Source organism: Pan troglodytes, chromosome 11 (assembly GCF_028858775.2).
Source record: "Pan troglodytes isolate AG18354 chromosome 11, NHGRI_mPanTro3-v2.0_pri, whole genome shotgun sequence".
Taxonomy (NCBI): Eukaryota; Metazoa; Chordata; class Mammalia; order Primates; family Hominidae; genus Pan; species Pan troglodytes.
In genome coordinates, this window is record NC_072409.2 from 15,556,454 (window position 1) to 15,569,479 (window position 13,026).

The 13,026-nt window shown below is 38.5% G+C and overlaps 1 protein-coding gene across 7 annotated transcripts in view; it reads left to right on the top strand.

The window, feature by feature from the left end:
* RC3H2 (ring finger and CCCH-type domains 2) overlaps nucleotides 1-13,026 on the top strand; it is a 56,513-nt gene that overhangs the window by 9,088 nt on the left and 34,399 nt on the right. For 6 of the 7 annotated variants that reach the window (XM_520240.9, XM_009457247.5, XM_009457245.5 and 3 more), the window contains exons 3-4: nucleotides 3,453-3,570; nucleotides 5,931-6,164. In XM_520240.9, coding sequence (XP_520240.3) covers nucleotides 3,453-3,570; nucleotides 5,931-6,164 — 352 coding nt within the window. The remainder of the gene's footprint in view (nucleotides 1-3,452; nucleotides 3,571-5,930; nucleotides 6,165-13,026) is intronic. The other variant, XM_063788341.1, reaches the window with a different exon arrangement.

A 13,026-nucleotide genomic window follows, 5' to 3' on the forward strand; every position in this document is an offset into this window, starting at 1 on the left:
GTGGATAAGAAACATTTTTATATAAGCATATGTATTTATTCACCAGGTGATATGAAAAGAAATGTAATCAAAGCTTTGACCAGAAACAGGTCTTTTTGTTGTTGTTGTTACTTTTTTTACTTCACTTGACTTTTTATATAATAGTGTAAATGAAACAATAAGGTCTATGTAGGGATGTATATATGGAAAACCAAAAACCAATGTGTCAGTAATAAATTCTGCATGATTTCTTCTGAACATGTGTTGTATCAAGCTTGTCTAGCTTTCAGGCCACATGCAGCCCAGGACAGCTTTGAATGCAGCCCAACACAAATTCGTAAAGTTTTTTTTTTTTTTTTTTTTTTTTTTTTTTTTTTTTTTTTTTAGCTCATCAGCTATTGTTAGTGTTAGTGTATCTTATGTGTGGCCCAAGACAATTCTTCCAGTGTGGCCCATGGAAGCCAAAAGACACCTCTGAGCTATGTGATGCTTTAGTTGAACATTAGGGGAAAAAAAAAAAAGAACATGTGCTATAGAATTCATGTTTGTAATTATTTTATTGAATCAAAGCAAGACTCTAGATTTGAAATAACATATTTAATGAGGGTCTACTTTGCATTAGGTTTGACAGAAAGTATTCAGCATTTATTATTACTAATTCTTACCATAGGTTTTCAGGTAGTTATTATCCCCATTTTACAAGTTAGGAAGAGATGAAATTCTGTACATCATGTGCTACATATTAAAGCCAGAAAGGAATTATTTTTCTGATTTAATAGAAAATCCAATAAACCAAAATACTTCATTCATTCCTTTAGTATCTTGATATTTGAAGTCCTCCTTGTAAAGCACAAAATCTCTTTTCAGTGTTTATAATCAAGTTACACACTATGAAATCAAGGTGCATCTACAATTGATAGTGTATCTTAATTTAATTGCCAGTATATTTTTGTTAATGGAGTATAAAATGTTGCCTCTTGCAAACAACATTTTAGATTTGATAAAATATCATAGACTTTTTGTAAGAATACTAGCTACCACCAGACACAGTGGCTTACACCTGTAATCTCAGCACTTTGGGAGGCTGAAGTGGGCAGGCTGCTTGAGGCCAGGAGTTCGAGACTAGCCTGGACAACATGGCGAAACCCCATCTCTACAAAAAATACAAAAATTAGTCAGGCATGGTGGTGTGTGACTGTAGTCCCACCTACTTGGGAGGCTGAGATGGTGAGATGGGAGGTTCACTTGAGCCCAGGAGGTGGAGGCTGCAGAGACCCAAGATCGTGCCACTGCACTCCAGCCTGGGTGATGGGAGTGAGACCCTGTCTCAAAAAAAAAAAAAACCTAGCTACCATTTATTTAGCATCTGCTATAGGTCAACAGGTATTGTGTTAATATCATTTGTAAATGTTATCTCAGTTGGTTCTTAAATTGCCTACAGGTCTTTACAGTGTGAATTCTGTTATCTCTTTTACTACTGTTCTTATTCTGCTTAAGCTACACTGGCTTCTTAGCCAGTTCTCAGATATACCAAGTATATTGCCAAGTGATGGCTTTTGTAGTTACTGTTACCTTTGCCTAGAACGTTCAGTCTGTCTCCATTTTCTTTTTTGTTGTTGTTGTTGAGATGGAATCTCTCACTGTCACCCAGACTGGAGTGCAGTGGCGCAATCTCGGCTCACTGCAACCTCCACCTCCCAGGTTCAAGTGATTCTCCTGCCTCAGCCTCCCGAGTAGCTGGGATTGCAGGTGCGCGCCACCATGCCCAGATAATTTTTGTATTTTTAGTAGAGATGGGGTCTCGCCATATTGGCCAGGCTGGTCTCGAACTCCTGACCTCAAGTGATCTGCCCACCTTGGCCTCCCAAAGTGCTGGGATTATAGGCGTGAGCAACCGTGCCCAGCCTCTCTCTTCATGTTCTTTATTCATTCATATCTCACAGTTCTCAAGGGAGCCAATCCTGACCACCCTAATTAAATTTGTAACCCCTCGCTAGTATTTCCAGTCCCCCTTATCTTTGCTCTATAATTTCACCTCTTGGAACACTACAAATTTATTATGTTTTTAATTTATTGATTGGCTACCTCTTCTCCTCTCCACTAGAATGTGAGCTCCACAAAGGCAAAACATTTTGTCTGTTTTGCTCATTGATATATCCCTGGTACCTATAACTGTGTCCAGTGCATGGTAAGCACTCCATAAATATAATTATTTGTTGAATTGCATTGAACTTTTTTTTTTTTGAGACGGAGTCTTGCTCTGTCGCCCAGGCTGGAGTGCAGTGGCGCGATCTCGGCTCACTGCAAGCTCTGCCTCCCAGGTTCACGCCATTCTCCTGCCTCAGCCTCCGGAGTAGCTGGGACTACAGGTGCCCACCACCACGCCCGGCTAATTTTTTGTATTTTTAGTAGAGACGGGGTTTCACCGTGTTAGCCAGGATGGTCTCGATCTCCTGACCTCGTGATCCGCCTGCCTCGGCCTCCCAAAGTGTGGGATTCCAAGTGTGAGCCACCGCACCTGGCCTATATTGAACTTTTATAGCGGCACTACAAAATACAAATTTTCATCTTCATTTTGCAGATATGGAAATTATGACTTGGAGCAGTTAAGTAATTTACTCAAGGTCATTCATAGAAGTAGCAGAGCTGCAATTTTTACCCAAGTTTTGACCTTTGAATGAGAACACTCTGTCTTAATAATGCTTATCTTAAGTAAATAATATAGTAAAAAGGTGATAAGTGCTATGGGGAAAAAAAAAACTGTGTCTTTTTTTCTCCACTCTTTAATTTTGAAATTCTTTCAGACTTACAAAAAAGTTGCAAAAAATACTATTCAGAGAACTTGTATAACTTTCCACAGCTTAACCTAATGTTAACATCCAACACCAAGAAATTAGCATCGATACAATACTGTTAACTTTCTGCTTCTTTTCTTCCTTCATTAATCCACACAGCTCCTGCTGTTAAGTATGTTATTTTTTGTTGTTGCTGTTATTGTTGTTATTTTGAGATGGAGTCTCACTCTGTCACCCAGACTGGAGTGCACTGGTGCGATCTCAGCTCACTGCAACCTCAGCCTCCCGGGTTCAAGAGATTCTCCTGCCTCAGCCTCCTGAGTAGCTAGAATCACAGGCATCCACCACCACACCTGGCTAATTTTTGTAGTTTTTAGTAGAGATGGAGTTTCACCATGTTGGCCAGGCTGGTCTCAAACTCCTAACTTAAGTTAATCTGCTGGCTTGGCCTCCCAAAGTGCTGGGATTACGGGCATGAGCCACCGTGCCCGGCCTTATTTTTGGTTTGTGGAAAGCAGTTTGGCTAGGTGTTTGACTTTAATTTTACTTAAATGGCTTTCATGTATTATCTATGCATGATAATTTTATACTCACCAAGATTATTATCAAGTACATAAATAATAGTTGCATGAGCTGGATGAATGTATTTCTGCAATATTCCTTTTTTTTTTTTTTAAGGTACCAGATCATCAGTCAATTAAGTTAAGTAATCTAGGTGAGAATAAACACTATGAGGTTGCAAAGAAATGCGTTGAGGATTTGGCACTCTACTTAAAACCACTAAGTGGAAGTAAAGGTAAGTTCATAAATTGCATTTTTACTGATAAGTAGGACTTGGTAGTACATTTACTTTGAATGACTTGATGTGGATACCCTATTAAGTTATGGAAAAGGAGTTTGCTTGAGAAATGCCTTGAAAAATGTATAGACTGAGAAAATTATGTTGTCCTATTTTCTGAAAATAACCAATATTGTTATTAAGAATTCAAGCTAGAGCCGGGCGCGGTGGCTTACGCCTGTAATCCCAGCACTTTGGGAGGCCAACGCGGGCGGATCACAAGATCAGAAGATCGAGACTGTCCTGGCTAACACGGTGAAACCCCATCTCTACTAAAAATACAAAAAATTAGCTGGGCGTCTTGGCAGGCGCCTGTAGTTCCAGCTATTCTGGAGGCTGAGGCAGGAGAATGGCGTGAACCCGGGAGGCAGAGCTTGCAGTGAGCCGAGATGATGCCACTGCACTCCAGCCTGGGGCGACAGAGCAAGACTGTCTCAAAAAAAAAAGAATTCAAGCTGGGTGTGGTGGCTTCATGCCTGTAATCTGAGCACTTTATAAGGCTAAGGTGGGTAGATTTCTTGAGCCCAGGAGTTTGAGACCAGCCTGGGCAACAAGGCAAAAGCCCATCTCTACTAAAAATACAAAAAATTAGCTGGGCATGGTGACACATGCCTGTAGTCCCAGCTACTGAGGAGACCGGTGTAGGAGAATCACATGAGCCCAGGAAGTTGCGGCTGCAGTGAGCTGTGATCGTGCCACTGCACTCAACCTGGGCAATGGGAGTGAGACCTTGTCTCAAAAAAAAAAAAAAATTTACCAGAGTCACTGCATCTTGAAATTTGTACATTGTTTGAATTCACTGTGTAATAGTGCTGTAACAGAATATTAGTTTTGTTAAGTCCTATTAAGACAGCTTCATGTATGCATGTATTCATTCAGTCATTCATTAAATTTTATTGAGCACTTAACAGTGATTAAGGTCACTGCCATCATGGAGCCCACAGTTTACTGGGGGAGATAGATGTACAAGTGTAATAAATTATTTTAAGTCTATGACAAAACTGAAATTTTATCACTGCATACTTAGCACATCATAGGTGTAATAAACAATTGTTGAATGATTGAATATATTGAGTATTTTGTACCTGTTGAATGCTTTGCACTGTTGTGTATGTGGCCATAGTGATTTTACTGAGAAACTTATCCCCTGTATTCATTCATTCATTTATTGAACAGCTATCTAAAGAGCGTGGACTGAGAGTGTCAGGCATTCTTCTAGTGCTGGGATACATTAGTAAGCCAAATAATGTGTTTTAAAGGAGTAATGAGTAATCATGTGTGTTGAATGCTGTTGGAAGGTCAGATAAAATAAGGAACTAAGAATTAACTAATTTAACCAATTTAGCAAGTTTGGTCAAGTGATGTGGGAAAAATTTGATTGGGGTGGGTTTCAGAGATTGTGAAACAAGGAATTGGAAGTAGTGAATAGATCAATTGTAGTGATCTACAATTGGCTAAGTAGTTAAGGCACTAGACTAGGAAATAGCGAGTATAGACAACTCTAGAAAATTTGCTGCAAAAGAGAAGAAAGAAATGGAACAGAGGCTGGGCACAGTGGCTCACGCCTGTAATTCCAGCACTTTGAGAGGCCGAGGCGGGCAGATCATCTGGGGTCAGGAATTTGAGACCACCCTGGCCAACATGGTAAAACCCCATCTCTACTAAAAATACAAAAAAAATTAGCCAGGTGTGGTGACACTCACCTGTAATCCCAGCTACTCGGGAGGCTGAGGCAGGAGAATTGCTTGAATCTGGGAGGCAGAGGTTGCAGTGAGCTGAGATTGTGCCACTGCACTCCAGCCTGGGCGACAGAGTGAGACTCTGTCTCCAAAAAAAAAAAAAAGAAAGAAATGGGGCAGATTTGGTAGGGGAAGCAGGATCAATGAAAATATTTGTATTTTAGATGGATGAAATAACAGCATACTTGTTCTTATTCTGTGATGATGGAAATGTTCAAGTAAAGAGGGAAAATTTGATAATGTGGGAGAGGGGAGAATTGCTGGAGCAATATTCTTACATAGGTACATAGGAGTAGAATCTAAGAGCTTACCATTAAGCAGTATTCTAAATGTCTTATATACAATTAAAAAATAGAGTCATTTTTACTTCTAGGTTAAACTGCTAAAGTAGCTAAAAATGAGGCTGCTTATTACTATAGAATAATAACGAACAGAGACAGAATACTGTTAGAAAAATGAAAGCACATTACAAGGGACTCATTAGGAATTGTGGCTTAATCGTTAAATGCAGATAATGAAAATTGACTTTTATTTTTTATTGAAAAAACTTTAGCTCCCTTTGTTTCCCTTTTCCTAAAGGTGTAGCTAGTTTGAACCAGAGTGCACTGAGCCGTCCAATGCAAAGGAAACTGGTGACACTTGTAAACTGTCAACTGGTGGAGGAGGAAGGTCGTGTAAGAGCCATGCGAGCAGCTCGTTCCCTTGGAGAAAGAACTGTAACAGAACTGATATTACAGCACCAGAACCCTCAGCAGTTGTCTGCCAATCTATGGGCCGCTGTCAGGGCTCGAGGATGCCAGTTTTTAGGGCCAGGTAAAATAGGTTACTATCTTACCTTTTTTATTAGCTATTGGGGCTTGAGGATGCCAATTTCTGGAGCTCGGTGAATCCTGAGACTCAACCCGTCTTTATATGTACAAATCTTGATATAATTAAAGATAAATTTGTTTTTGTTGTTGTTGTTATTGCTGTTTTGTTTTGTTTGAGACAGGGTCTCACTCTATCACCCAGGCTGGAGTGCAGTGGCGCAGTCTTGGCTCACTGCAGCCTCGACATCCATGCTCAAGCAATTCTCCTGACTCAGCCCCCTAAGTAGCTGGGACTACAGGCACACGCCATCATACCCGGCTAATTTTTCTATTTTTTGTACAGACAGGGTTTCACCATGTTGGCCAGACTGGTCTGGAACTCCTGACCTCAGGTGATCTGCCTGCCCCAGCCTCCCAAAGTTCTAGGATTACAGGCGTGAGCCACTGCACCCAGCCAATATAAATCCGTTTTTATTAATCTTAATTTATATGATAGACAGTGCTTTTGTGTTTTGAAACAAAATTTCTCATTTAAGCTTCAATTGCCATCAAGATAGGCAATATAGCTACAGTTTTACAAATTAGAAAACCAAGTTAGAGGCCTAAGATTGAACACGTAATAAGCCAAAGAAAGGTAAGCTTTTTTTTTGGTCTGAAAAAAAATGTTTAAACTCTTGATCGTTTTTAGGGGATAATTATTTATGATTAGTGTTATCTACGTTCTGTCTTAAAAAATCTTCACCTATACCAAGGTAATGAACTTCCCTCCTGTGTTTTCTTCTTGAAGGTTTATTGTTTGAACTTTGTGATTTAGAACTACAGTTCGGGTAGAATTTATTTTTGGAAAGGAAACTTTTAATAAGTGATGTTGGGACAACTAGATCAAAATGTGGAAAAAGCAAAATTAGATGCATTTCTTATTCTCTATAAACTATATAAATTACAAACGTCAGAAATCCTTATTAAAAATAAAAATAAATTACACTGATAATAAAAACCAATAAAGGAATATATTTCTTTATAACCTGTGAGTAGGGAACATTTTTCTAACTTTAACTCAAAATCTAGAAACAATAAGGGAAGAAACTGATATTTGACTATATAATTTTGTGTTTAATTTACATCACAAAAAAATTATAAGCAAATGAAAAAGAAGACCAACTGGGGAAAATATTTATAAATTACGTAACAAACATACACAGAGGACTAATATAACTAATATATAAGGTATGTCTAAAAATTCAGAAGAAAAAGACCAACAACCAACTGAAAAATTGACAAAAGATGCAAGAAATACCATTTCTCACCTATCAGATTGGCAGAATCTTAAAGTCTGAAAATATATTCTGTTGGCAAGGGTGTGAGGTACTCTCATCCAGTAGTCATGGGCATGCAAAGTGGTACAGACTTTTAAAGAAAGGAATTTGGCAACATCTGAAAATATTACCTCTGTGTTTACCCTTTGGTCTAGCAATCCCACTTCTAGGAATCTATCCCAAAGAGACAACAGAAGGTACAGAATGCATACAGTTATAAAAGCACTATTTGTAATAGCAAACATCTGGAAACAACCTGAATGCCTATGCGTAATAAGGTACTAGTATAATAAACTGTGGTATATCCTTCCAGTGTAGTACTATGCAGCTGTCGAAAGAAATGAGGAAGAAGTATATATTCTGCTAGGGTGTGACCTCCAGATACGTTGGTAAGTTAAAAAATAAAAGCAAGGTCCAGAATAATGTGCTCAGTATAGTACTTTCTAAGTAAGAGAAGGAGGGAGAAAATCCACTTATTCATTTAAATTTTCCAAAAGAAACAATGGCAAAAAAATAGAAGACTAATACCAGTATGTAGAAGAACGAGGAATCAAGGGAAAGCAGACAGGGACAGAAGCTAGACTTTGCCAACTCTATCTTGTTTTGTACTTTGGAACCACATAAATATTTTATGTAATTATAAAACAACTTTAAATATTTTTTAAATTTAATTAAAAATGATCAAAATAATACCTAAAAATAAAGCTAAAACAAGTTGGTATCATATTCATTTGAGAATGAATTATTTCAGGTTACTTTAGAACACAGTGTTTTGACTTTTATATCCCTAGTGGAATATATAATAAATCCTAAATTATATTTGTTTGTCATATTGTTCATAATTCTGGTCTTGTTATTTAGAAACTTAAACAGACACACAGTTGGATAAAACAAGCAAGCAAATAATTATGTTAATGCCACCAGAACCAAGACTTTCAGCATTTAAAAAAAAAGATACAAGGCCAGGCGCGGTGGCTCACGCCTGTAATCCCAGCACTTTGGGAGGCCGAGGCGGGTGGATCACCTGAGGTCAGGAGTTCAAGACTAACCTGGCCAACATGGCGAAACCCTGTCTCTACTAAAAATAGAAAAAATTAGCCAGGTGTGGTGTCAGGCACCTATAATCTCAGCTACTCGCGAAGCTGAGGCACTAGAATTGCCCTAACCTCGGGGCAGAGGTTGCAGTGAGCCGAGATCATGCCACTTCACTTTAGCCTGGGTGAAAGAGCAAAACTCCGTCTCAAAAAAAAAAAAAAAGATACAAGTATAAAATCAAAGATTTAAGTAAAACTCCTGCAGTCTTAAATTTGAATTGGCAATATTAGTACGGACTCAATTGTTTTTCTATTTCTAAAAAATGCCAGTGTCCAAGGTCTGTCCACTGAAAATGCTTAGAAGTGATGAATAACCATAACACCCAGATTGTGGGCTTTCATATATACCATTTCCCACTAAAAGGAGGCAGGGCTCTTTGGGTAAATGCCTTACTCCAGTCTAGGGTAGGAAGTCTTGTGCTGGATGGGGAGCGGGGAAGCAAAAAAGCTTATAATCCCAGTACTTTGGGAGGCTGAGGTGGGAGGATCAGTTGACCCCCAGAGAAAGAGAGGAGGGAGAGACAATTTTGTTGAAAGGACAAAAGTTGAACATGAAGGAGCTCCTACTAGATGTAAGTGGGGCAATTTAAACATCATAATGAATGACTCCAAAGGATTGAAACACAATATGTACAAACAATTTCAGGGAGAGTTCTTATATATTGAGGAAAGTTTCCTCTTTTAGCTGAATTCAAACTAATAATACATTTAGAAAATGATACAATTAGAAAAATCACAATTTTACATCCCCAAATGTATTAATGGGCTTCAGCAAGAATTATTTGTGGCTGTTAAACCCATTAGACGAGAGGTTACTGGGGAAATTTATAGCAGATGGATAAAGTCTGAACCCACTGATAAATCTTAGCATTACTAAAAGTGAAGCAAATTTTCCATTATACAAAGTTTTAAGATATTTCAAAAATCTACTTTTATATAGAATTTAAGAATGTTACCTTTAGATATTTCCTGATGTTTAAGAAGCACTAGACTAGGTGTCAAATCTCTTTTGTTCTACAGCTCAGAAACAAAAATACAACCTAACTTAAAAGTGGGTAAATAACTTGAATAGACATTTCTCCAAAGAAGAGACACGATGACTAACAAGCACATGAAAAAACCCAGAGTGTATTTAGTTATTAGGGAGATGCAAATCAAAATCACAGGGACATACTTGTTTATACCCACTTGGCCATTATTTTATTTCATTGTTTTAGAGACAGGGTCTTGCTCCATTGCTCAGGTTGGAGTGCAGTGGCACGCTTATAGCCCACTGTAACTTCGGAACTTCTGGCTTCAAGTGATCCTCCCATCTCGGCCTCCCAAAATGCTGGGAGTGGCCATAATTTTTAAAATGGAACATAACCAATGTTGATGAGAACGTGGAGAATGTGGGCACGTAAAATGGTGTGCTGCTTTGGAAAACAATTTGTCAGTTCCTTAAAAAGTTAAACAATTACCATATGACTCAGCAGTTTTATTCCTAGGTATATACCCAAAAGAATAGAAAACAGGTATTCAAACTAATACTTGTATACAAATGTTTATTGCAGCGTTATTCACAATAGTCAAAAGGTGGAAGCAATCCGAATGTCCTTCAAGTGATAAATGGATAAACAAAATGTAGTGTATCCATAAATAGGCTATTCCTCAGCCATAAAAGGAATAAATACTGATATATGCTGCATGTGGATGAGCTTCAAAAAAACTACATTAGGTTGGGCACGGTGGCTCACACCTGTAATCCCAGCACTTTGGGAGGCCGAGGCGGGTGGATAACTTGAGGTCAGGAGTTTGAGACCAGCCTGACCAACATGGGAAAACTCTGCCTCTACTGAAAATAGAAAAAAATTAGCTGGGCATGGTGGTGCACACCTGTAATCCCAGCTATTCGGGAGGCTGAGGCACAAGAATCGTTTGAACCCAGGAGGCGGAGGTTGCAGTGAGCAAAGATCGTGCCACTGCACTCCAGCCTGGGTGACAGAGCAAGACTTTGTCTCAAAAACAAAACAAAACAAAACAAAAAAACACGTTAAATGAAAGAAACCAGACAGCCAGCTAGTGGTTGCCAGGGGCTGTGTATAGAGTGTATGAACAGTGACTGCTTAATGGTGATGAGTTTCCTTTGGGGTGATGAAAATGTCTTAAATTAGACAAAGTTGATGGTTGTACACATTGTGAATGTAGTAAATACCACTGAATTATGTGGTTAAAATGGTTAATTTTATCTCAATTTTTAAAAAAGTCCTTGCCAGCAGAGAAACCCTGGGAGGCAAAAAAAGAAAAAATTTAAGGAATTTTAAAAGTCCTTGGTTCTATTAGATTGGTGCAAAAGTAATTGTGGTTTTTGCCATTATAGTTCCAATTTTGCTGGTAACTAGATATGTTACCTTGGTTTAATCACTTAACTTCTCTGGACCTCAGTAGCCTCACTTAGAAAAAAGGTTTGTATTTTGAATCTAGATAATCTTTCAGCTCTTAAGCTCTATTGTTTTGATTAATAACCATGTATTTGTAATTTGTAATTCTGAAATAATTTCGTATTTACTGAAAAGTTGTAAGAATAATGCAGAGAATTTTTTATATATTCTTTACCGACATTCAGCAGTTTCTAATATTTTGCCATATTTGTTATCCTTTCCCTCTCTTCTGAACCATTTGAGAGTAGGTTGCTTGTTTTATGCTCCTTTCCTTTTAATACTTTAAAACTAAAGTATTTAGTTTTCCTAAAAACAAAGATACTGTCTTATGTAACAATATTACATTCATTAAATTTTTAAAAATTGATACAATACAGTACTATATACAATTTGTAGTTCATATTCCAGTTTTGTCAACTATTCCAAAAATATCTTTTATAGTATTTATTTTATTCAAGTGTGAGATCCAGTTCAAGATCACTTTCTATACGTTTTAATCATGTCTCTTTTTAGTCGTCTTTATTCTGGAACTGTTCCTCAGCTTTTCTTTGCCTTTCATGACACTGATATTCCTGAAGAATACAGACCATTTGTTTTACAGAATATTTCTTTTTTTTTTTTGGAGACGGACTTTCGCTATGTCGCCAGGCTGGACTGCAGTGGCGTAATCTCGGCTCACTGCAACCTCCGCCTCCCGGGTTCAAGGGATTCTCCTGCCTCAGCCTTCTGAGTAGCTGTGACTACAGATGCACGCCACCATGCCCAGCTAATTTTTATATTTTTAATAGAGATGGGGTTTCACCATGTTGGCCAGGATGGTCTCGAACTCATGACCTCAGGTGATCTGCCCACCTTGGCCTCCCAAAGTGCTGGGATTACAAGCATGAGCCAGCGTGCCCAGTCTCAGAATATTTCTTAATTTAGGTTTGTCTGATGTTCTCCAATGATTAACTTCAGATTATACCATATATCCCTGGCTGTAAAGCAACATAAATGAAATTAATACCACTTTTGGGTTTTGCATTCAGAGGCTAATATCATTTTTTAAATTATATACAAAATAGTTCTGACAGGCAAAGTAACAGTCTCATGCATGAAAACAATACCATTTATTATAAGCCTACTGTGGGTCCTTTGCATATCATTGTCAGAGTAGTTCTGTGTGTTTAATTTTTTTTTTTTAGAGACGGAGTCTCGCATTGTTGCTGAGGCTGGAGTGTGGTGGCACGATCTCGGCTCACTGCAAGCTCCACCTCCCAGGTTCATGCCATTCTCCTGCCTCAGCCTCCCAAGTAACTGGGACTAGGTGCCTGCCACCACGTCCAGCTAATTTTTGTATTTTTAGTAGAGGCGGGGTTTCACCATGTTAGCCAGGATGGTATCGATCTCCTGACCTGGTGATCCGCCCGCCTTGGCCTCCCAAAGTGCTGGAATTACAGGCGTGAGCCACCGTGCCCGGCCTAATTTTTATATATTTGTTTGAGATGGGGTTGGTCTCTGTTACCCAGGCTGGAGTGCAGTGATGTGATCACAGCTCACTACAGCTTCAACCTCCTGGGCTCAAGTGATCCTCCACTTCCGCCTCCAAAGTAGCTGGAACCACAGGCACGTGCCACCATGCCTGGCTAATTTTTTTAATATTTAACATTTTTTTTGTAGAGACAGGGTATCCCTATATTACCCAAACTGGTCTCAAACTCCTGGGCTCAAACAGTCGTCCTGCCTCGGCCTCTCAACGTGCTGGGATTTACAGGCATGAACCACCACACCCAGCTATGTGTTTTATAAATGACTTTTTTTACCTTAACATTATCATCATCTAATTGACTGTTAAATACAGAATATATTTTAAGTTCTGTTAACTTGTGTTCTGATTGGTATTTAGTGGAAAATATGTTTTATTTATGGAAAGTATGTTTTATTTTGCTTGATTACTTTTTAAATTATGTACGTGTGATGTCCTCTTTGTGCTAATTAAATATAAATTATGGGTAATGGGCCACTATAAACTCTAATACCCAAAGATGCCTATGACA